Source organism: Erpetoichthys calabaricus, chromosome 1 (genome assembly GCF_900747795.2).
Source record: "Erpetoichthys calabaricus chromosome 1, fErpCal1.3, whole genome shotgun sequence".
Classification (NCBI taxonomy): domain Eukaryota; kingdom Metazoa; phylum Chordata; class Cladistia; order Polypteriformes; family Polypteridae; genus Erpetoichthys; species Erpetoichthys calabaricus.
The window spans coordinates 152,046,135-152,072,766 of NC_041394.2; the positions used below are offsets into that span (position 1 = coordinate 152,046,135).

General features: G+C 36.5%; 2 protein-coding genes across 4 annotated transcripts in view; one reads left to right on the forward strand and one right to left on the reverse strand.

Moving 5' to 3' along the window:
* Positions 1-26,632, reverse strand: part of cpm (carboxypeptidase M) — a 379,572-nt gene that overhangs the window by 262,047 nt on the left and 90,893 nt on the right. The gene's annotated exons all lie outside the window — the stretch shown is intronic.
* cpsf6 (cleavage and polyadenylation specific factor 6) overlaps positions 1-26,632 on the forward strand; it is a 61,412-nt gene that overhangs the window by 33,874 nt on the left and 906 nt on the right. For all 3 annotated transcript variants that reach the window (XM_028807375.2, XM_028807392.2, XM_028807384.2), the window contains exons 6-9: positions 30-534; positions 3,884-3,999; positions 6,098-6,251; positions 16,256-16,450. In XM_028807375.2, the coding sequence (XP_028663208.1) occupies positions 30-534; positions 3,884-3,999; positions 6,098-6,251; positions 16,256-16,445 (965 nt within the window). In that variant the 3' untranslated portion in view covers positions 16,446-16,450. The remainder of the gene's footprint in view (positions 1-29; positions 535-3,883; positions 4,000-6,097; positions 6,252-16,255; positions 16,451-26,632) is intronic.

Here is a 26,632-nt window from a genome sequence, read left to right on the forward strand (position 1 = left end):
TGGTTTGCCTCCTACTTCATTTTGGGAAGGATTACAAGGACCCCCTCGACCACCACCAGGCCCTCCTGGCCCTCCTGGTCCTCCTGGACCACCTCCACCTAATCAGAATCTTCCACCACCTCTTTCAGGACCACCTAATAGAGGGGATCGACCTCCTCCACCAGTAATGTTTCCTGGGCAGCCTTTTGGTCAGCCTCCAATGGGCCCTCTTCCTCCTGGTCCACCTCCACCTGTCCCAGGCTATGGGCCGCCTCCTGGTCCACCTCCACCACAGCAAGGTCCTCCTCCACCTCCTGGGCCTTTTCCTCCTCGTCCTCCAGGTCCCATTGGGCCTCCAATTGCACTGGCCCCGCCTCCTCACCTCCCTGGCCCCCCTCCAGGAGGTCCTCCACCTGCTCCTCATGTTAACCCTGCTTTTTTCCCACCCCCTGCCAACAGTGGTATGCCCTCTTCAGACAGCAGAGGTCCTCCTCCTTCAGATCCTTATGGTCGGCCGCCACCTTATGATAGAGGAGACTATGGCCCACCTGGCAGGTAACACTTTTTTTTTTTGTCTGTGATAAGCAATTTTTTTTTTAAACTAAAGCAATATTATTCATTATGATTTTCAATTTGTTAATCACAATAAAGTATAAATGAAGATTCATATTCTCTCCAAATAAGTTTAAATTTTAACCTGTGATAAGTCACATAAAGAAATTCTTAAGGGTTTTGTCAGCTTAAGTGGTTATATCAATCTTTCTTGGTTTTGCCTCAGTACAATTCTCTGTCTTCCTGTACTGGTACTTTCACTGCTTTGATGCTTCCTTCCTTTTCTTAATTCCAAGTTATGGTTGAAAATGAGCTTACTACACCTAGTACTTGACTATTAAAGCTGAAATATAAACTAAAAAGCAATGTTACTGTAAACATGCCCCTTTATGCATCGCTAAATAGAGTAAGCAGAGTAAATAAGTTGTTTCTTCAAAAATCAATATATAATTATGAAATAATACCTAATAGTGAGAGCTTAAACTATCGGTTACAGTATTGAAATATTGAAAACTGCAGCATGGCAAAGTTCTAAATAGTCCCAAAAAAGGAAACGCAGAAATTGTTTTTCTAGTCAAAATTCTAAGTGATCTGTTTATTTTACCACTATGTTTGAGTTGCCTAGCAACAAAGTAAAAACAAATGCTGTAAACACAAGAAACAAGTAACAGTGATGTTATGTCTGCTTCACAGGGACAGCTATGAATTGCAACAGGTTGTGGGTCCCCTTAAATACTTTTTGGACAATGTGGTTTTTCTGAATGGTCTCTATTGATCCCTTCCCAGTTTTGCTGTTTGTCCCTGAACAAGTTATTTAACCAACCTACAGTATGTTCCAGCTAAGAGAAACAAAAAGGTGGCTTGGTTTATTTCAGTTCAGGATGATGGGGATGCTAAAACACCTAGAATAATTAGGTACACAGTAGCAACCAACCAGTAAGGGGGTACTAAACCATTCTCAGGCACTCTTGACTTACAAACCAACCCACACTTGTACTGGGCCAGTTTTCAGTTGTCATTTAACTTTAATTTTCAAGATGTGTAGTCTTGATTTCAGAAATCCCAGCATACTTCTGGCCCCCTACCATTTGTTGTGCTGGATGTTGTTCTTACAGTGCATCCAGAAAGTATTCACAGCGTATCACTTTTTACACCTTTTGTTATGTTACAGCCTTATTCCAAAATGGATTACATTCATTTTTTTCCTCAGAATTCTACACACATAACCCCATAATGACAACGTGAAAAAAGTTTACTTGAGGTTTTTGCAAATTTATTAAAAATAAAAAAACTGAGAAATCACATGTACATAAGTATTCACAGCCTTTGCTCAATACTTTGTCGATGCACCTTTGGCAGCAATTACAGCATCAAGTCCTTTTGAATATGATGCCACAAGCTTGGCACACCTATCCTTGGCTAGTTTCGCCCATTCCTCTTTGCAGCACCTCTCAAGCTCCATCAGGTTGGATGGGAAGTGTCGGTGCACAGCCATTTTAAGATCTCTCCAGAGATGTTCAATCGGATTCAAGTCTGGGCTCTGGCTGGGCCACTCAAGGACATTCACAGAGTTGTCCTGAAGCCACTCCTTTGATATCTTGGCTGTGTGCTTAGGGTCGTTGTCCTGCTGAAAGATGAACCGTCGCCCCAGTCTGAGGTCAAGGGCGCTCTGGAGCAGGTTTTCATCCAGGATGTTTCTGTACATTGCTGCAGTCATCTTTCCCTTTATCCTGACTAGTCTCCCAGTTCCTGCCACTGAAAAACATCCCCACAGCATGATGCTGCCACCACCATGCTTCACTGTAGGGATGATGCCAGGTTTCCTCCAAATGTGACGTGTGGCATTCACACCAGAGAGTTCAAGCTTTGTCTCATCAGACCAGAGAATTTTCTTTCTCATGGTCTGAGAGTCCTTCAGGTGCCTTTTGGCAAACTCCAGGCAGGCTGCCATGTGCCTTTTACTAAGGAGTGGCTTCCGTCTGGCCACTCTACCATACAGGCCTGATTGGTGGATTGCTGCAGAGATGGTTGTCCTTCTGGAAGGTTCTCCTCTCTCCACAGAGGACCTCTGGAGCTCTGACAGAGTAACCATCGGGATCTTGGTCACCTCCCTGACTAAGGCCCTTCTCCCCCGATCGCTCAGTTTAGATGACCGGCCAGCTCTAGGAAGAGTCTTGGTGGACTTCTTCCACTTACGGATGATGGAGGCCACTGTGCTCATTGGGACCTTCAAAGCAGCAGAAATTTTTCTGCAACCTTCCCCAGATATGTGCCTCGAGACAATCCTGTCTCAGAGGTCTACAGACAATTCCTTTGACTTCATGCTTGGTTTGTGCTCTGACATGAACTGTCAACTGTGGGACCTTATATAGACAGGTGTGTGCCTTTCCAAATCATGTCCAGTCAACTGAATTTACAACAGGGAGACTCCAATTAAGCTGCAGAAACATCTCAAGGATGATCAGGGGAAACAGGATGCACCTGAGCTCAGTTTCGAGCTTCATGGCAAAGGCTGTGAATACTTATGTACATGTGCTTTCTCAATTTTTTTATTTTTAATAAATTTGCAAAAACCTCAAGTAAACTTTTTTCACATTGTCATTATGGGGTGTTGTGTGTAGAATTCTGAGGAAAAAAATGAATTTAATCCATTTTGGAATAAGGCTGTAACATAACAAAATGTGGAAAAAGTGATGCGCTGTGAATACTTTCCGGATGCACTGTATATAACAATTTAGTAGTGATGTGCTGTCATCGTTTGCTTTGTACTCTTATTTTTTTTAGAATTAGACATGTCTGCACATTTTAATCAGGAGAGGACAACTTCAGAAGCTAGTATATGCAGCACAAACTGACTTTTGTGAGCAGGAGAAACTCAAGGTGGCATATTTTTGCAGAAAAGATTGACAGAATAGGGGGGAAAAACTTTTTTAAATGCTTGCAGTTAATGAGAATATGTACACACAAAAATATGAACCATACATGTTCAGAGCTAGGTTTAAACATGCTAGTTTTTATAAATAGTTCTAAATAGTTAAACTAAATATTCTCTGTAGTTCAGTATTTCAATAGTTTTACAGATTAGTAAATTAAACAAAATCACTTTTTCATTATAAAAGTAGTTATTCTTAAAATTAGTAAACCAGTACTCTTTAAATAAAAAATCCTTGATCTTACATCTGTGGTCAAAAATGGGAGTGGTTTTCCTGAGTTATACGGTTTAAGATTTAAAAAATTGATTCATATAATATGGGTAGATAAAGTGGGACTATACATTTGTTTCTGTTTTCTGCGATTTGTTCTCCATTGTTTTTATTCGCAAGTTTCTTAACCTTCCTCTATTTCACATCAGAGACATGGATGCCGCAAGGACTCCATTAAGTGAAGCAGAATTTGAAGAAATAATGAACAGAAATCGTGCAATTTCAAGCAGTGCTATTTCAAGGGCAGTTTCAGATGCTAGTGCTGGTCAGTTGCAGTTTTTCTTTATCAAGATACCTTTATCTTAATTTTTGGGAAGTTGACATTTATATCTTATTTAGTAAAATTCACATTGTGATTGAAAATTTAGATTATCAATGTATTGATATATTTGTAACTAATAATTTATTCTTTAAAGTGCTGCTACTTATAGATAGTGAAATATATACACAGAATAATTATATACATATATATGTGTGTGTGTGTGTATATATATATATATATATATATATATATATATATATATATATATATATATATATATATATATATATAATGTGTGTGTGTGCAGCTGGAGATCCACAGAGAGAGAAGATGAATCACATATCATAAAGTAGTTTTTATTCCTGAGCTTTCAGCCCCTGCCAGGAGCCGTCAGCCTAATAGGTGGACCAACTTACAGCTTGTCAAAAAGACTTCTCCTGATGCTCAAACATTTAACTTATGACTCTGAATATTCTGTGAACATCTCCAAGTTGGCATTTCAGCTCTTGAAAATCCATCGCCGAGGACGAGGTCATGGTCTCGTTTGATGTTGTGTCGCTATATACCATTATTCCGATTCATGTGGCCACAGAAACACTACTAATGAGACTGAATAATGACCCCACCATAGAGACGAGAACTAAGCTGTCCACTAAAGACATAATGCACCTAATATCACTTTGCCAAAAAGCTCACTCTCATTTCAACGGAAAATACTTCATTCAAAATGAAGGCATGCCAATGAGATCGCTGTTATCAGGACTTCTAGCCGAACTGGTAATGCAGCGATTTGAAAACGTGGCTCTATCCCAGTTCACACCCAAAATTACGTAGACGACATATTCGTCATATTAAAAAATGGCCAACTGAACGAGTTCTACAACCACATCAACACAATATTTCCTGCAATCCAGTTCACCATGGAGAAAGAAATAAACCAACACATCAGCTTCCTGGACATCTCCTTTGAAAGAAGTAAAAACGCCACCCTGAGCACAAGTGTTTACCGTACGGAATGCTATGTAGACAAGATACTACACTTCTCCAGCAATCACCCGGCATCTCATAAACGAAGCTGTATTAAAACATTATTCAGAAGAGTCCACACCCATTGTAATACGAAGGAGACAAAAACGAATGAGAGACGCTATCTTTTCCGTCTTTTCACTTCAAACAGATACTCAAAGACATTCATTAAACAATGCCTACACAGGAGACGCCAGAGAACCCCGCAAACAATAGATAGATAGATAGATAGATAGATACTTTATTGATCAATCGACTCAAATCAGACCCCCCCATCTCACCTGGCGTACACTTCCTTATCATCACGGAGTGTCACAAGCCACAGAACGCATCCTGTCCAAATCAGGTATCAGAATAGCACACAAGCCTTTTCAGTGTCAAAAATAAGAAATCAACAGCAGAAACACAAAGCGCAGTTTATAGCATTCCATACAGTTCTTGCCAAGTGGTATACATAGGACAAACGTCAAAAAGAATCGCAACAGGTGTACAGGAACATTGCAACGCCGTCAGAAAGGAGGACTCACAATCACTGATCTATACGCATACAAAATCAACCGGACATACATTCAACTGGGACAATGCACAAGTAAGATTTAATGCCAGTATTAAAAGTGCCAGAGAGCAGGCTGAATCTTGGCTGTCAAACGAAAACGCCATTAACAGACATTTGGACATAAACCCAGCATATATAAACTTAAGAAGAACATGTTCATAATAAATAAAATTTATGACCAATACTCCTCCCAACCCCCACCTCATTACCAACCCACACACTGACCTAAGACTACCCCCCCCCCCCCAACCACTTAATTTTGCTATGCCTTTTATTCTTGTAAGTCTAAGCATTACCCTCTGATGATGGCTCCTGGCAGGGGCTGAAAGCTCAGGAATATATATAATATATATATATATATATGAATATAATATATATAACACGTTGTCTATGATGAACATTGTCAGCCTTCCTCACTTTTTATTAAAAAAAAAAAAAATGTCAGAATGCTTGTGTAATGTGTTTGCTGTCTCCCTCTCTCTCTCTCTCTCCCTTCTGTATCCCCAACTTCAATTTTAGGTGATTATGGAAGTGCTATAGAGACGCTGGTTACGGCTATTTCTTTAATTAAGCAATCCAAAGTATCTGCTGATGACAGGTGTAAAGTACTGATAAGTTCATTACAAGACTGTCTACATGGAATTGAATCCAAGTCTTATGGTTCTGGTTCAAGGTAATACACAACGTTTTAAATATTTAATTTGAATTAAAATACTGCATTTTAGAAAACAATTTGCATTATTAACATTTATATTAACATTATAAACATTTAACATTATTAACATACTGAATAGTACATGACAGTGTAAACTTATTAATTCAAACCGCAGGCAGCTTGAAGAGGCACTTTTGTACAGGTTGACATTCAAAAATCCAGCAACCTCTGGACCTGAGGAGTGCCGGATTTTCGAAAAATGCCAGATTTTAGATGGTTATATATACTGTATATATTTAACAGAACATGACTACCTGTCCTTTAAAGAAAGAAAATTAAACACTAAATGAAAAGCAAATGAAATTTTAATGTTCACCAACTAAATAAAACAGTTCTACAGAATTTTAGTTCAACTGAATAAATACTTCTACAGAATTTTAATTCAACTAAATAAAATAATTACTATGACGTGATCCTTCGAAGCTTTAGATAGATAGATAGATATACTGTATTAATCCCAAGGGGAAATTCACAAAACCCCGATGGCGATTCTGCATCCTCAGTTGTTAGTTTCTTTTTGGCGTACATATCCAAAACATGGCGGTCTCGTCAGCACTTGTTCAGGACTGTGTACTGTTGTTTGTACATTGTACACTTGTTCAGGACTTAAATGTTCATCACTATTCATCCACATATGCACTAGGCACATCTTTGTCTGCTGAATGTTTTTCCCCACATACCACACGAAACTGTAAGCCATGTCGTGACTTGAAACGATGCAGCCAACCTCATGAATATTCACACTTGTGTTGCAATCCCAGTTCTTCATGAACCACTTCGGCTTGTTTCTTTAATAAATCATCAGAAATTTCCACACCTTCACTTACACGAAGATTAAACCAGTTTATGAGAACTTGGTCCAATTCTGAACTTTTTCCTTCCATCATTGACTTCCTTACAAACATTTGCTTTTTTGATCCACTGTCAGAAAAGAACTTAACTTTTTTTTTTTTATTTTATTTTATTGATTTTATTGTCATTCCATTCCTTACAAATAGTCAATTTTTACAAAAAAATAAGATTAAAAACAAATCAACCCCCACCCCTGAGAGAGCATGGCCAACGGAGTAAAAATAAATAAATTGATGAGTTTAATAGGCGGATAAAGATAAATGGAGAAGAAAAAGAAATGGGAAGAGAATCTACTGCCTCAGTGCTTTAAGAGCTTATTCTAAAATATTATTGATTAGATCCTGCCAGGTTTTGAAAAGGTTCTGCACAGATTTTCTAACTGAGAATTAGATTTTTTTCCAATTTCAAATAGTATACAACATCAGTTACCCACTGACATAAAAGAGGGGAGTTAGGATTCTTCCAGTTTAGCAAAATAAGTCTGCGTGCCAATAGTATAGTGAAGGCAATCAGTTTGTTTGTCCTTCTCCACTTTAAGCCCATCTGGAAGAACACCAAACACACCTGTTAATGGGTTAGGAGGGGTTGGGACACCAAGGCTGTGTGAAAGGCATTTAAAAATTTTTGTCCAGAATGTTAATTTGGTGCAGGCCCAAAACGTGACCCAGTGAGGCTGGAGCTTGATTGCAGCGTTCGCAGGTTGGATCTTGCCCTGGAAACATTTTGGACAATTTTAAGCGAGACAGATGTGCTCTATATAATTTTGAGTTGAATAATTGTATGCTTTGCGCATATGGAGCTCGAGTGAATTCTCTAAATTGCTCTCTTCCACTCCTTTTCTGATATGTTGAGTGAGTGATCCTTTTCCCATTGTCCTCTTGGATCTTCGAAAGGGAGGGACTGTAAAATAATTTTATATATTGCTGAAATGCTGTCTGAGTCCTCGAAACCGAGCAGTATTTTTTCCAGCATAGAGGAAGGTGAGAGATGAGGAAAATCTGGCAAGTTCTGTTTAACAAAGTTTCTAATTTGAAGATAGTGAAAGAAATGTGTTGCTGGAAAGTTAAGTTTGGAATGTAATTGTTCATAGGATGCAAAGATGTTGTCTATATAAAGATCTCTAAGCAATTTAATCCCAAATGTTTTCCAGATATTAAAAACTGCATATGTTTGCGAGGGTTGAAAAAGGTGGTTCTCATGCAGAGGTGCCACAGATAAAAGATTCTCCATCTTAAAATGCTTTCTCCATTGGTTCAATATTCTGAGTGAGTGAAGCACAATTGGGTTATTAGTATATTGGCAATAACTTGCATTTATTGGGGCACAAAGCAGGGAATACAGTAATCCCTCACTTATCGCGGGAGATAGGTTCCAAGGCCGACCGCGATAACTGAATTTCCGCGAAGTAGGGACACTATATTTAATTATTTAACGTGTATTTGGACGTTTTTAAACCCTCCCTGTATTGTTTACAACCCACCATTTACTCTATTAATAACAGGGACAACTGCTAAGCAATATGAAATCGGTAGATAAGTTTACACTTACTGTATAGCGAAGTACACGTAGCAGCTTGTAGGCGGTCATGACGTCGTCGACCTTGTTGCAAAGATTCCTAAAGCAGATTCCATCCAGACTACTGCCTTGTCACGTCCACTTGCAACTCGTTTTGCACCCTGGTTAAAGGACACTGCGGCCGTAGATCTTATATGCTTTTCCTCCTTTTTAAATAAAAAGAATCGATGTCCTGCAGCGGTGTAGCTGTTCCCTTCCTTCAACATATCCAAAACTTTTACCTTTTCTGCAATCATTTGCATCTTCTGTTGGTGCTTGGACACGGCCCCTGAAGCATTAGCACGTTAATGATGAATGAGTGAGATGAGACTTCCTGGTTAATGCAACACTCCGTCGCTGAGCCAATCAGCAGCACACAGGAACTTAACTGCATGCTCTGATTGGGTAGCTTCTCAGCCATCTGCCAATAGCATCTCTTGTATGAAATCAACTGGGCAAACCAACTGAGGAAGCAAGTAAAAAGACCCATTGTCTACAGAAACTCGCGAAGCAGCGAAAAATCCGCGTTATGAATTTAGATATGCTTACATATAAAATCCGCGAAGTCGTGAATCTGCGAAAAGTGAACCGCGAAGTAGCGAGGGATTACTGTATAAAGAAGTTCTGCAGGGTTTTGTTTCGATTGTGGACCAAGCCCGTGTGTGTTGATCTATTTGTGGCCAGGTTTTTATAGCTTGTATGTTTGCTGCCCAGTAATAAAACAAAGTTAGGTAGTGCCATGCCACCTTCTGCCTTAGGCCTTTGTAGGGTCGCTCTTTGGATATGTAGATGTTTTAAGTTCCAAATAAATGAGGTTATGGTTGAATCTAATTGCTTAAAAAATGATTTATTGATGCACATTGAATGTTTTCAAATAAAAAGAGAACCTTTTGGAAGGATATTCATCTTAACAACGTTAAAATCTAATATTGTATGCTTGAGAATTCACTGGAAAGAGCACACTTTTATTCAAATTATTTCTGAGACCAGAGATCTTTTGAAATTCTGTAAGTGCTGTTAAGACTGCAGGCACAGAATTTTGTGGGTCTGATATATACAGTACCATATCATCTGCATATAGAGAAATTTTCTGTTCAAGTCCTTTTCTGATAATCCCCTTTATCTTATAAGCATTTCGACAGTGAACTGCCAGTGGTTCAGTGACGATTGCGAGTGGTGTCAAGGGGCATCCTTGTCTGGTACCACATTCTAGTTTAAAGTAGTCTAAACAAATGTTGTTAGTACAAACTGAAGCTTCTGGATTGGTATACAGTAATTTGATCCATGCACAAATGTTCGGGCCAAACCCAAATTTCTGTAATGTAGTGAAAAGGTAGTTCCATTCAATCATATCAAATTCTTTTTCTGCATCCAAGGATATCATCATCTTTGGGGTATTTGACTTTGCAGGTGAATATATTATATTAAACAGGCGTCGAAGATTGGAAGTTAAGCGTCAGCCTTTAATAAATCCAGTTTGATCTTGTGATATTACCGGAGGCAGCACTTTTTCCATCCTTCTAGCTAGGACTTTGGAGAGTATCTTAACATCATTATTCAGAAGTGAAATTGGTCTGTATGATGCACGTTGTAATAATTCCTCATTTTGTTTAGGAAAGACGGTTATTAATGCTTGGCGAAAAGTTTGAGGTAGAATTTGATTGTCTCTAGCTTCTGTAAATGTTGCTAATAAGAGGGGAGCTAGCTGAGTGGAGAATTTGTTATAAAATTCTACAGGGTAGCCATCAGGGTCTGCTGCTTTCCCGCTCTGAGGTGACTTTATAGCATCTAGTAATTCTGATAGCGCCAGAGGTTTATCCAGTTCCTCTGCACTAAAAGTATCTATTTGTGATAACTGTAATGTATCCAGAAATGCATTAGATTGTGTGTTGTCTTCTTTAACTCTTTTAGGGCTAATTTTTTTTTTGTTTCTTTTCTCCCAGGGCTGAATAATTTTCCAAAAACTAACATTTTTTAAAAAAGAACACAAAGCAATTGTTTAACATATCAAATCAACAAAAAATATTTACTTTTGACAAATGTTACTGTCTTGCATGTTGTATGAGCCTGCATATTCTATGATTTCACATACATATCACATACATTTTACACAGCAAAGTCTGATCTCGCTCAAAGCAGCCAATTTCAGTCATTGCCACATTGCACTCCTTACAATATGTGTTGCTTTGGTGCCTATTTTTCAATTGTCTGTTGCTGCACTTTCTCACATATATTGTTAGTGTGTACTGTAGAGAGACAAGTCACCCATTTGCCATCGTGCCATGCCACTGCCACCAAGTTTTCTGCCTGCATGAAAACCGTATTGTCACCTCTTTTCATCTTCTGAAACTTTATGAACTTTATGTATGGCATTATAGCCTGGCTCACCCCATGGGATTTGCTTCTGTTTATTACAGAAGTGAATAAAACTTTGCAGCAGCACGTACCTAAGCCACCAGGGGACAAAACACGTTTGGACCAATGCTCCCTGAAGTTATATCACCAGTTCTGTCGCATCTCTATTTGTAATGCCACAGCGCGCTTCATCTCGTCTTTCGTTGTGGGTTTCCACTCTGAAAAACGAGAATGCGATGCAAACGCAGCCCGCGATTCAAAAAAAAATCTCTGCCTACCTGTTTGTCTCGTCTGACTGTAGCTGAAAAGCAGCATCAGGAGAGAGCAGCCTGAAGTACAGCAGCTGGTGATCTGTCGTGTCCAACAGCAAGCCATGCCATCTTGTAAACTCCGGTAGCCAGATCGGCTCTCAACGGATCAATGTCTGTGTATTTATCCCATGCGAACCATGCGATGCATCGGCTGCGCAAAGGCACTCAACTGGCAGCAGATCCTCTGGCGCGGCATCGGCTGGTGTCTGATCAGCTGATGCCTGCTTCTAACTCTCTTGCTCGATCTCCTGATCAATGCCAATAAAGTCCGATTCTGAAAAATCAAGAGTCCGACTCCGCGATAATGCGCAAAACATCGTCTGCCAAGTATTTTCTTTTCTGCACTTGCTTCGCTGCCTTTTCACATGTCGGTGCCATCTTGCCTTTGTTTACATTTCGCAACTCACGCACACTCAATGTTTATTTGCCGAGTCAACGAGTCTAGCATTCCTCCAAGCACAGAGGTAATGCCTGTGACGTGACAGTGAGATTTGTCGCCATTAACAGCTGATTGTCGCCCCCTATCCCTGGATGTCGACTTTTGTCGACATTCGCCTTCAACCCCTCCTGTCGACAAAAGTCGACATCCACCCTAAAAGAGTTAAACTCAGTAGAATATAAGAATTTATAGTAGTCTCTAACCATAAAAATATAATGCACATACTTAATGATTTTATCTTCGTTCGTGTTGGTGATTGCTGGGATTGCATTGCAAACTTCTTGCTTGTGGATTTGTTGAGCTAAGAGCTTATTAGCTTTCTCTCCGTGTTCATAGTAATGATGTCTTGATTTAAAAATGAGTTGTTCAGTTTCTTTGGTTTAAGAGGTTCAACTCTGAATGCAGAACCTGCCTTTTTCCTATGAAGTGCCTCACTTGGACACCTGGCATGTTCTTGATCTATTCTAGTAATTTCACTGGCTAGCTCTAATACCTTCTTGGTTTCTAATTTATTTCTATGGGAAAGATATGAAATAATCTGTCCTCTTAAGAATGCCTTTAGAGTTTCCCAGACTATTCCTGCAGAGACCTCTGAGGTTGTATTTGTCTCTAGGAAGAAACTAATTTTGTTTTGATATAAATTCTGTGCAATTCTTGTCTGCTAATAGAAGTGGGTTAAGACGCCATCTGCGAGATGAGTATGTGGGGCATAATGATTTTAGCTCCAAGATCAGAGGGGCATGGTCGGAAATAACAATAGTGTCGTATTTGCAAGATTTAATAGTAGGCACGAAATTATTATCTATAAAGAAATAATCAATTCTTGAGTAGTAGTGATGCACTGGTGAGCAGAAGGAATAGGTTCTTGAGTTTGGGTTTTGAAACCTCCATGGGTCTGATAAGTTGTGGTCAGTTAAAAACTGTGTAATTATCTTTGCAGTGTTAGGTCTCCTGTCACAGGGGGGAATGACATCTATCTAAAAGTGGATTTAAAACACAATTAAAGTCCCCAGCCATTATAATTTTGAGTGTTCACATTGGGAATGGATGCAAATACATTTTGCATGAATTCCCTATTGTTTTGTCTTGGTAGAGTAATATAAATTGCTCTACTTTCCCCTATTGTATTATTAATATGTAGCCTTTGTCAGAATGCCTAATCTCACAGACATTCCACTATTTATAAGGTATTATAGTATATAACTTATCCCCACCTTCCCTTCTATATCTATAGGCAATTATGTGTAGTAAAAAGACAAGCAGGAATTAAGTTACACATAAAGCAATGTATTATTGGTAATATTCATAAATAATAACAATATTATTATTATTATTGAATAATGGCAACCATACAACCTGATTAAATGGTGATGTGTAGTTTCAGGTGGCACACAGACTTGTAGTTACTTAAATGTCTCTAGTTAAGGCATCATTGGTGCTCAGCTTTCTGCCACATGTCTGTTCAAAATGGCTGCTGAGCTGTGCTCTTCATTGTGTTGTCTTCATCATCACAGGCCAGCAAGAGATATGCTTCTTTCAGATGTTGGTTAGTAAGAGAGAGAGTGTGAGGTTAAACAAGTAAATATATAGATTTTCTGTCCAACCCCTACAGCCAATAGGGCATTGTAGTACTTAAAGGCCTCTGAGACAAGCCAGTTCCAAACAAGCATACCTCAGACCAATGGAGGAATACAGCATCTTAAAACCTGCCACCCCCAGGACCATATGTCTTTATGGCTTTCTTGCGGGGGTTTAAAGACTTTAGCAGAGAAACACTCGCCAAACTGGTTTAAAGCACACTCCCGAAATCCTGTCATAAAATTCAAAGAGATCCATTCCTTGGGTTGCAAACACGAATACCTCTCACCAAAGTAACACTAAATTACATTGCTTTGCCTAAATTACAAATAAAGACATACAAAATATTTATTAAGTTATATGCAAAATCTCACATCACAACACCTATCATCGACATTGGGTGCATAAACATCAGAATCACTTTACAGTTAAATAAATTGCCTATGACAATCACATACCTCCCTTCAGGATCAGATCAGATAGAACAGTCTCATTTGTGGTATCAGATGTAGTATGTATGAGAATTCCCACAACTCTAGTTTTCTTTGTAAAGCCGGAATGGAACATTTGGCCAGTCTAGTCTTTTTGCAGCCAGAAATGATCCTTGCTTAGTAAGTGGGTCTCCTGTAAAAATACTGTTTTAGCATTTAGACCTGTTAGGTGAGAGAATACTTTTTCTCTTTAATTTGTGATTCAGGCCTTTAACATTCCAGCTCACAAAGTTAACTGTCTTATCATGGAGACATTGATTCTGAATTTTAGATGTCATTTTGTAGTCTTAACTGGAAGTGAGACAACTTTAAGTTTAATTTCAAATTTTCCCACAAGTTATTGCCATGCAGACTATTGTTACGTTGGTAGTTATAATTATATGGATTAAAAGGATAGATTAGATATAGCTTGCTCTCTTCTCCCCCCACCCCCCCTTTTGCCTCCCCACATGAGGTTGGACCCCACTCCACCTAGAGACAGAGCACGTGTTTTTTAATATCATACACTGTTGAAGAGCCAATATCTTATGTTTCACAAGTGGTTTGCACAGACGCGCAGCTATCAAGTTTTTTAAGCACTTCCACTTTTTCTGCGATCGACAACGCAATATGTTATTTTTTACGCCACCTCTTTTGTTTGCTGAATCCATAATGGGGTTACACAGCAGCAAATAAATGATAAAATGAGAAGGAATGAGCAGGAATGCCTGTTAGCAGGTGCAAGCAAGACCCAGCAACTGATTGTCGACTACAGCGCCATCAGAACAAAAATGGCGCCTCCAGAAAACAGTGGCGCACCAACGTGGTAAATTAGAAAATGCGCTCTGAAATCCATGCCGGAAATCTGAAGGAACCGGATTATCGATAGCCAGATTTTTGAATGTCAACCTGTGGATACTTTGCTTGCTTCCTATGCTGGATAAGACACCTCGAATAGCAGTAACTTGCTTGTCATTTAAGGTTTTTCCTCATATCTTGGTTATCTCTCTCATGCACTAGGGAAGCCTTATTTCTGTTGACTGTTCTCATTTTATGCCAGTCCTGTGACCACGACTGTGCTTTGATATTCTGTCCTTATAAATTTAACTGAAAAAGATACCAGGCACACTTTTACAACATCCTGCTTCCTATTAAATGAGATTGTATTTGTTTTTGAACCCAATTCATTCCTTTGCAAATATTGAAGCTTAATGGCACACAGCAATAGATCTGGAGCTTCATTTTCTTGAATATTTCTAAAGGAATACTTTCAGGAGGTACTTCAAGACTTTTGCATTTACAAAACTCATTTAGTTTGGTAAAATTTCATTCCCCTTTAACATCCAAATGTATAGACAACATTAATCCAGACTACAAAGGGTGCAGCTTTTAGTCCTGCTTATAGCATTTCAGTAGCGAAGTTTGTGAAACAAAGGAACACACACTTCGCAAACATGCAACATCCAAGGGCTTACATGTTGTACAGGCTTATCACTTCTGGTGTGATGCAAATTACTGTGAATTACTGACTAATGTAGTTATTTGATTACTGACAAAATAAGAGTATATTTATAGTGCAAATAAAGTAGGCAAACGTGTAATTTGCAGTACAGTGTTCATTGCAAATCTTGTCCCCTGCCATTTTCATACGCTATGCAAACATTTTATGGATCTTTGCTAAAGCAGTCATTTTGCCAGGGAGGCAGAAGTGCACTGCACATGCAAGAACCGTCTTTCCATATGTAGTAGCTTGTTCTGTCTTTAGATAACTGTACTACTTGAACTGTCATCTTGCAAATGGCAGTGCTAACCCTGCCTTTTCTAAAAGCTTCCTCTTCTGATCCTCACATTTTTCACGCTCAACACCATCAGGCAACATGAGAGGAGTCGATATAAACCTGTTTAGAAAGAGTGCTGAAGTTATTGTGGATTATATTTAACCTTCAGAAGTAAGTTGTGGAAAAATGAAAGTGATGTACATTGCAGTATTGGCTTTTGTGTATTGATTTTTATTACAATATATTTCCCATCCCTATGTTAATGTTGTACTATCACTGCATTAATTATCTAAGTTGACAAAAACCTGAATTGAAGTCGATGATGATATATACATTGTTGTAATTTCATACACATTGTTTTTCTGTTCAGATGTCAGATTGTACTTCCATCAAATCAAAAGTCTTTATGCCTGCATTATTACAAACTCAAGTGAACAGAGGAATGTATACGTGTTAAGTGCTATGTTCCTGATGCAGTAAACCTGAGTTAGCTGCAAGTTACACACAGAAGATGATTTAATCATCTAAAGTCCAATTTTAGTACAACTTCAATGTAACCTTGATAGAGAAAGAATCATGCCTCAAGTGAGTCAGTGGTTGATTTTTGTTTTGTTTGTTTTTTCAGAAGACGAGAGAGATCCAGGGAGAGAGATCACAGCCGGTCAAGAGAGAAAAGCAGACGTCACAAATCTCGTAGCAGAGACCGTCATGATGACTATTACAGGGAAAGAAGCAGAGAGCGTGAGAGGCATCGCGACCGGGAAAGGGACCGGGACCGTGAGAGGGACAGGGAGAGGGAGTACCGCCACCGTTAAGGAAGGTGTGTATATCTCCTTTACTCTATAGTCTAGTAACCAGTATTCATCATTTCTAGTGAAGTGGAAGCTCACTGAGATGCAGTTATGAAGTGCCACATGACTCATTTGGTTAGTATTTACAGGTAAGTTTTTGCTTTTTTTCTGAATTAAGTTTTCCTACCTGTTATGTGGTATGTCAATATCAGGAGCTACTGTGTAAATCCAAAACCATTTAAAAGTGTGACCTCCCCATTTAACACATTTAATTGTACAATACAAAATTAAACCTAAAATATTTATATTTTAACAAGTTTTCTCTGCACCTACTCCACATTCGTTAAACATGGCTCTTTCAAGTGTGGACAGCCTTGGGAAAAACTATTTACTCCCCTCAAAACAAATGACATCCTAGAATTTTGATCAATTTAACTGGGAGTTTCTGTTGTAAATTAGATGTTTTCACAGTGCTGCCGAGCAAAAAGAAAATTATAAACCATTCAAGAATTATTTTCCAAAAGCAGAAATCAACACAAGTATTCATCTCTCCCATTTGGTACTTGATTGAACCTCCTCTTGGAGCTATTACAGCAAATATTTTTTTTTTTTTTGGATAAGTTTATTAATTTTGCATAACATAATGAATCAAGTTTTTCTAATGTCTTCTTACAAAATTGCTTAGGCTACACCAGCTACACCTGTTGAAAAGTGCTGATGACACAGGAATCTGAAGTCTTTGTTGAGTAGGGTTAAGGTCAGGATTGTAACTGGGCATCTCGGCAAGTTTGTTGGGTTAATTTTAAGCCATTTTGGCTCATTGTATTGTTATAAGTTTAGGCTCTTTTTGGCAGAGAGGAGCAGGTTTTCCTCCAGGACCACAATGTATTGTGCAGCATTCACCTTCCCACTAATACTGGCCAGCTTCCCAGTGCCTGCTGCTGACAGACATCCCTAAAACATGATGCTGCTAGCACTGCATTTTACTGTGGGGATGGTGCAATCCGGCCGATTCTTTAAGATTGTGGTCATTGAGTTCTGCACATTGAGTTCAGTGATTAAGTTTAGAGGGGAGGCCCAACCTAGTCAGCGTGGCTGTAGTGTCATTGTTTGATTTGCAGAAATTTGCTCAAAGACCCCAGCTGCTGCTGTTATTTTTCTTAATGTTGCATTCTTCACAAGAAACATGAAGCATTTGTAAGGCGTTTTCGCTCTTGATCAGCTTGCTTTCTTCCAGAACGTGGTGACTCATTACTTTGTTTAAATTTCCAGTTATGTTGCCGTTCACACTGCAAGCTTTCAAGTAAGCTAAACATAACAACCAATACCCAGCAGCCATGTCCTGAACTTCTTTCTTTGGGCAGAAACGTTTTTTTTTTAAGGAAAAAATATCAAGGGAGGTCAGTAAAGTTATATTTGCAAACTGCTGCATTTTCTTTAATTATTTAGTTTGTTTATCAAACATAGCTGTCTGATCAAAATGCCTATTATTGAACAAGTGGAAGACTCCTTGAAAATTATGCGCTGCTACTCTTGGTATGAAAAGAACATGTTAGATATAAGCAAGGGCAAAAAAGAAAGCCAGCTCTGCTGAGGGCATGTGCAGTTTTATGATCATAGATGTAGCAGGTAAGTTTAATTTAAATATATGGTGTTCCGTATTTGCTTTCCAATAGCCACCATGTAACCTCAGTTAGTTTAGTAATTTAGTGTAACAAATCACGTCTTAACTTTTGTATACATTTGTTAATAACGTTCATATTTGATTAATAGACATTTACTAAATAAGTCAAAGTTGGTACACGCATTGAAAGGATGCCCCACCTTACCTATGTACATCCCTTTCATAGTGTAAGTGTAGAGGTTTTGCTCGTCAGTCTCTCAGGGCACTGCTATTTGTTTCTCGCCACCTCTATATGCGTTTTGATCGACCCAGTCAAGTGAATTTACAAATGTTAACCTGATTCTGTTTGCATGAAGTGGTGACAGGTGCTTGGCTTGCTCTGATCGACTGGTAATTGTGCAAGTTTTTTATGCAAATTTTGTTACATTTGTACCTATGTGCTTTGTTCTTTTTGTATTGTTTTAATACTCCATGTTAACCCTTGACTCATTATGCCGAGAATGAGGTTTCCTATTACCCAGAGCAGACGCTTAGCATGACTATCCCAGCATGCACAATTTCATCTATAATGGACAGTATTTCATGTAGTTGATCAATCACATATCAAATCACATTCATACCTAATGCAAACTATTACAGGCTTCATTTGGCACAACGCCAAAACCAAATATACCTAAATGAACCAGAGTTTTGCAGAAATCAAACCAGAGGTTAAAAAATAATGCACCAAAATGAACTAAGTGGGAAAAATCACATTTTCACAGCAGCAAGTGTTAAATTAAATCACACTTTTATAGATAATCTATGGCGTGTGTGGGTAGAGCAAAAGTTTTTTAATAATTTATAGGCATCTCTCCAACCATCAAACAATCCCCCCGCACAGGCAATAGTATCATACATGATTGTTATTTTTAAGTGACAATGTAACGTTTTTTAAAACAAATGACACTGTGCTTTTTCATATTTTTCCCATGTGTGTATGATGGATTGTACAGAGCTCTGAAGTATTTTCAGTGCCTTGATATGCATTTGTATCCTCCTTCAGATCTCTGCTTCCCTGTAATTCAATACCTGACTCTTTTTTGAAAGCCTTTTTTCATTTTGGTTTGCTTTGTTGAAAATGTCTATCTTACTGTTGGAGCTCAGCAAGAGAGGGGCATGGGATTTATCCTCAAAAACTGAGAGTGGGTGTTCCACCCATTTCCTACACAGGTGGAGACCATCAACACACTGGGTGAGTTGGTAATGTCATACACTGCACCTGAGCAAAGTTATCCTTATATTTACAAAAGGTATGAGTGCTTTTTAAATCTCAGTTTATTTTACTGTTTTAAGCAAACAGTTGAAAAATTAAGTATGTTTTTGATTTTACTTGATATACACTCGTATGTAGGCTAACTGGAAAAATTATTACTTTCATGTATTGTAAGTTTAGAATCTGAGGCAATAAAATTTGAAAATAGTTTAAAGCACTGTACAATAATTACTCCCCATTTTCCCAGATTTACATTTTTGTTAATGTAAATTTTGAATGGTTTTATTTTGTTGCACTTCATAGATTCTCCAGCATGCTCATAATATGTACTCCAGTACCCCATAATCACTCATATAGGGCTTTGAGGTGGTAATTGTAATTTTATAATAATACATGGTATTATTACACCAAAACAAAGTTAATACATAAAGATGTGTAAATTTACTGAGCCATCTATATGATTGAATTCCAGTTATTGTGTGAACAAACTATTCTTTAATATAAGAGTATTTGTTGTATAAAAACACAAACCATTAATAACTATTTTTGTCTTGTATGAGCCTTAGAGCAGGTGTCAGATGAATACATGCCTTATTGTGACTGACTTATTGACTAATAAGTAATAAAATGTTATTATTTTTCTTTAGTTTTCAGGACTTGGTCCAGTTAAGTCTTGTAAACCTAGTTCCAATAAGTACATGTGTATTACTTCACATCAGTCATCTTTTGTTTTCCTTCAAATTTCTTTAAAAGCATATAACTTCTAACAGTAAAGTGTGTTTTGTTTAGGTATTAAATTTCTTGAAAACCTTACTTTTGGTAAATATTGTATGTGAAAAAGAAAAATTGCACATTGACCACCCCACCCCATAAGTAATTTACTATAGACTGTGATTTTATTGTATTAAAACTAATGCTACTACTAAGATTTGATTTGCTGAGCATCTGTTGGGTATAAAAATAAGGATAGTGCAGGTGAGGTTCGTGATTAGTGAGTCTGACAGTTATTTAACATTCTCCAACCAGATTGCTGCAATTCTGGATTATGGGCAGCCGGTGTTTAACATTGACCACCCCACCCCATAAGTAATTTACTATAGACTGTGATTTTATTGTATTAAACTAATGCTACTACTAAGATTTGATTTGCTGAGCATCTGTTGGGTATAAAAATAAGGATAGTGCAGGTGAGGTTCGTGATTAGTGAGTCTGACAGTTATTTAACATTCTCCAACCAGATTGCTGCAATTCTGGATTATGGGCAGCCGGTGTTTATCATGGTGGCATGAACCAGCCTATCCCAGTGCTTACACAGACCTACCCTCAGTTAATACTTATCCAATTTAGAAGCAATAAGTAACCTAATATGCTTCTTTGGTGCCTTCTACAGGCAGTAGATTAGTGGAACATATTTTTTTCTGAAATGTGACTGATGAGGGAGAGGCCCAGGCAATATTTGCAATGAAAGGGGTGTATCAGAGGTAGTGTAGATGTTGTTGTATATGTGGGACTTGTTTAAACTACTTTATTGATCTACAGTACTTGTTAATAAAACAGTATTAGTTTAAAAATATCTGTTTTTATTTACAATAATTTCATGTGAAAGGGCCTATTTAATATTTTTGAGATGTACTTAATCATTGATAACACAGCAAGTCTGTTTTTGCTAGAATATATTTAAGGAAAAAGATACAAATTGCAAAACAATTGAAGAATTGATTCTCTAACATTTTGGTGGTAATAGAGCAGATATTAGCAAGTGTGAAAGTCTGTACATTTTAATTTGGTTGGCTGTCTCCTGTTGGTTTACTACACCTTCCTTAGAAGTCTTTTTTTTTTATTATTATTTTTTTTTTTATTTCATTAAAATGTGCAGTAACATGTGTTGGCACATTTCTCCTATTTCTTACAAGCTCTTTTCTAAATATATAGTAACAATCTAATTCAAACAAGAATTGTATGAAATGTCTAGAACAAGATTTTTTTTATTGTAAAATATTTTGAGAGCTCTTAGATGTATATAAAAAAGTCACCTAAAAGTTGATTATTAGAATTTGGTCATTTTTTGCTGATATTTTCAAATGAAGATCTTGCAGCTTATTTGTACACCTGTTAAATTTATAGAAGAAATTTAATTGGAAACCTTTTTTTATTAATATATATTTTTACTGAAATGATGCATGACTTAATACTGTAAATGCCAAACTTTTCATGTTTATTTTTTATTTTGGGTCTCTTGTGCAAAATGTTGGTTTTAGAGCAGCTTTCACGAACATAATTGAGTTTAATTTTGTTTATGTAGATGCATGTGAATTTATTGTAGTGAATCTCTTTGTAAAGCATTCTTACACTTTATTTTTTTTATTTTTGTATTTCCCGTCCGTGCTCATTTATCACCACCTATTAATATAGAATTTTGACAGCTTTTTAAAGTTTATTTTCTACCTTGTTTGTATAGATAATGAGTTGGGTGTATTTCACTAATTCATACCTTGAAATCAACAATTTCTAAATTAATGAAGAAAAAAAATGTAAGGCATATTTTGATAAATCGTTTGATTGTTATGAATGTGTCGTGGTTTTGGAAATCTGTACCAATAAACAAATTTGTTTTGTATTTTGTATTTAAAACTAGTTTAATAAAACTTTAAAAGAACTGTGTTAGGTACTTTTTTGTTGATTTTGCTGAGATTTTTTAACTAATTGTATGCTAGGTAGGGTTTTCAAGTGTCAAAAGCAAGAACTGGACAGCTGCTTTTAGTATGCTTTTAAGCCCCACTCTTCCATTATGTTCAGACACTATCATTTTAATGTTTAGTCACCTGGAAGGGTGCAGTATTTTCCAAGAGAACATTTATTCATAATGTGTTTAAACATTAATTCATTACATTACCCTTCCTTTCCAGAAAATGTTTATATAGATATGCATAGATAATATTACAATTGATTTTATAACTTTCGTTCACTATTTTTGTATTACAGTTATGCAATACAGCAGTTCTCAGTATTTAATCAGGTCTGTTAGCTCACCGTCCTCTTTTTGCTTTTGAAACTCCCTATTCCTAGTAAAAGTTTAAAGAAATGAAATGAGACCATAAGTAAATGGTCTTGTAAAGTCCATCTATTTTTGTTTTCTGGATTTGTTAACATTCTTAGGTTTTTCTTTCCCAAAATTTAGTTAGCTACCTAAATTTAGTTTTATACAGGCAGGAGCTTATTTTTATGAATACTCGTATAACCATCTGAATTTTAGATGTATTTAATAGAGAGAGACAAACTGTAATAAATGCAGTCTTTTAGACTAGCCGAAAATGTATTTGATATTGAACTTGATTTATAACTGAATTACTGTTGAACTCTTAATGTACATTGTAGAGATATGATTTTTATTTTTAGCTGTTTAATCGTTGATCCCCCCCTTTCATAACATGTTTGGTTTGGTTGTAACATATTACATTTTTGTTTTAGGTGCTATAATTTTTGTATTTCGAGCCACTCTTTGATTCTTCAGAGTAGCAAAACTTGATGTGCCATTTTAGAACTACGTATTTTTATTATTGTTGATAATAATAGTACATTGTCTTATAGCCTGAAAACAGAGTAAAGTTGAATTTGAGCTGGTTAATATTGCATAATGTATTTTTTGATTTTTGTTGGAATAATGTAAATCTAAAAATTCATTATGATTTTTATGCAGGAATTGTCTGCATAGTTAACTTTTTGTATGTATGTTATTGATGCACTGTCTATGTACAGCTGCATATGTACATGTTGCTTTTATGTTTTTTTGTGTGAATTCTTGTAAGTGAAGTTTACAGATACTGCTCGGTTCAAAATCATAATTTACAAAGCTAAGTGTACTGTACAGTGGTCTTCCACCAAGCACCAAATTTACCAGTAGGAAAAATATTAACTTTTATTACAAGCATTAGTAGCAATTTATTCAGTATAAATGTTACTGTTTTACACAAATTTGAGTGTGCAGTAAGAATGTAGATGTTGTGTTTGATCCTAATCTATGTAGTTATCTGCAATTGTATTTTATTCATTAAATATTATGAAGTCCTTGTCCAGTGCAATGGATTAATCAGACATTTTGGAGTGGATGTATAATTATAGTGAGTTTGACACTTTGCATTTTATAATTCATTGTATATAGTGTAGGAAATCTCTTTGGTAATCCATGTATAATTTTGTTTTCAGTATTTGTTGTGATTTAATTTGAAACACAATACATGTGTACAGTGTGTAGATTGAATTCCACTTTTGAGGTTTTTGCACTATTAGTACGGTATACTGGAGTAGTCCTTAAGTAGTTTTTTTGTAATTTCGTAAGGGTGGGAGAAGTTTGCTTTTATTTTCCCACTTTGCAGCTGCACTGCAGGAATGGATAACTTCAAATTAATTTGCACCCTGTTTTTAATTTATGTATCCAAGTACATTTTTTTTTTGTAAAAAACATAACTTTATATTTTAGCAAATTTGAATGCCAGAAATATTGTATTCAGCCATTTAGTTACTTTAAACATGAATTAAATGGTTATGATTACTTAAATAAAAATGACTAAAGCATTGAAATTTGATGGCTTGTCTATTCTTGCATTAGTGCTGTCACTTTGTTTGTAGTTGTTGGGCAATGTATAATAAATCTCTTATCTTGCATAAGTAACATCGATTACTTCTGCTGGTGTGCACTGCACAATAGTTGGAGATATTTACTGAGGAAATTTAATTCTGCTTTATATCTTCACCCTGTTCATAGTATTTTCAATTTGCTGGAGTCCTGTACTAGAACAACCTTTCTTGCATTTTTATTTTTTTTGTTTTACACTTGATAAAATTAAGGAATTGACAAAGGAAATTGTAACTGGGATTCATTCATGATAGCGAGTTTGGTGGTGATATTTTGCTTTTTGCTCTGTAATTCAAGACTAAAATTACTCGGCATAGTTTTGTGTTAGGAAATTATTTTTGTGTGTGAGTGATGTATAGTGGTGCTGGTGAAAATATTTACGTTTTTATACATTGGGTGAGTCTTAATGCACAAATCACAGTAAACAAAGTGAGTTTTTTCACATAACCACTTTTATTAACCCAAATAAAAATATTAGTAGTCTGCCAGTCAGACCCACTGCAATGTTAGAACCTTAATCTCTGACATAATTAGCTACAAATGTTTCTGAAATTTGTATTTATTGATGCACCTCAGACTAGCCACACTTAGTATATACTGTATACATTATGTGTAATTTAGGTGCCTTTTGGGGAAGATGCATCCTTGCAACTTTGTGCCTTTTGGGGAAAATGTATCCTTGCAACTTTGTGCCCTTTGGGGAAAATGCATCCTTGCAACTTTGTATTAATCTGGGCACCTTTCTTTGTGATGTAAGTGTAGAGAATTTGGGATATAGTTAGAAATGTCCCAAGTATTTTACAGTAAACTTCTCCCATGTGTAAAGTTTTTATGAATGTCTAGACTTTACAGTTTTCACCCATCCTTTGTATAAAAAAATACATATCATTTCACGGGCTCATTCAGATTGTTTGTTCCAAATTTTAATTCATGGCATACATTCAAAATGTTTCTTCTTTTGTTTTAACTTTTCACCAGAGGTATTTAGTCATTATCTATTGGGTAAGTCTCTGTAAATCTTTCTCAAGTCCAAGGTCATTGCAAACGACAGCATGTGCTGCCTCAGGATTTTGCTCTATGCCATTGTATTTTCAGAGACATTTTACCTTCCACCTAGAATGATATTCTAAAGCATATATGCAGTATTAAGGATATTCAAAACATACTGCTTACCATCAGTATCTTAAAGGTCAATTTTGTTTTAATCAGACCCCTGAATCTTCTTCCAATTTAAAAAATTGTGGTTAACTTCTTTAAAAAAAAAATGCATTTTCAATATTAACGTCTACGTCTATTTTACTAGTCTTCCACGAAGCCCATATTTAAGCATTCAGAGTTCTTGTGTAAAGAGTTTTTTTTGCTTCCTACCGGGGAACACTAATTGATTTACAATTGCTGTGTCTTTTGGTGTTGGCTTCCAGATTCCCATGTTTTCACTTTACAAGAATTTATTTCACACTTTGGTGTACAGTTTTGCATATGACATGCATTTCATTTCTTTTTAATATGTCAATGTGCCTTTTTTAGTTCTGTTCAAAGTAATTGAGCCCAAGTAGAACTTGTTTTTAATGTGGGTCCATTTATTGGATTACATTGTAGCTGTCCATAAATTTAGCAGCTAAACTTAACCATAAAGTAATCTGTAGCATCGCAGTGCTACAAATACATTTGCATTTTAAAACAGTAAACTTAAGCCCACAGTAACTGTGCTATTATAGGTTTGTCTTGTGAGTGTTACAAATATGCTATTGTATATGTTACTTTTTGATTTAAATTAGACTAATTTGCATTACACACATTTCTAGTAGCTGTTATACTCAAGTGGCAAATGTAGCATATTCAGGGTATTTTCAGGGTAAATAAGTTACAGAATTTCTAAAGTGAAATATTTATAAATGCATGTATTTTGTTGAAGCTTAACTTGTATTTTTGACAGAGAATTAGATATTCAAAGTGGGTAAACATTTCAAAGAAATTGTAAAATTAAATGTGCTAAAGCACCAATATAAATTGGTTTTAATAGTAAAGCTGAATACCAGGTAATTAGATTCATTTTTATGAGGACTGTATGTAATTCTGTGTAAAATTACAAAAACATGTTAATTTAGAGGAATCATTGATGCAAATCCATATTGTATATATGCATTAATGCTGATTTTGACTGACAATTTATAATTTGCCCTTTTGCTTCTTATGTATTTAATGAAAATGTTTACCTTGTTCTTTTAACATGAATGGTTCCATAGAAGAAAAATGTTCTTTCTTGACAGCTCTCCCCTCTTTGCGGATTTAATGAATGGAGTGTTTTTACATGTTTTTTGTGTTATTAATCTAAAACAGTAACTGTGGTCTTATTCTTAATCAATGTAATTTATTTGGTTTTACTTTGGAATTTGTAGGACTTCTTAAAACTTGATAGAACTTATGCAGTTATTGTGTTATGGTAAAAATATTTAACAGCCTTTTAAAAATACAAATTGCCACACGTGTAAGAGCTTTTACAAATGTCGGGGCTGTTTAGCATTAATGAGAAATGTCTTGCATGATGAAGGCTATCGCTTTGTCAGGTACAGATTTAGATGCTACAATTAGGTTTGTAAGTTTATATCCATTACAGATCAGCCCTCAGCCTGTCTCATATTTGGTTGGTGGTTGATTTTTTTTTGTTTGTTTGTTTTTTTGAGCATACAAATAATTAT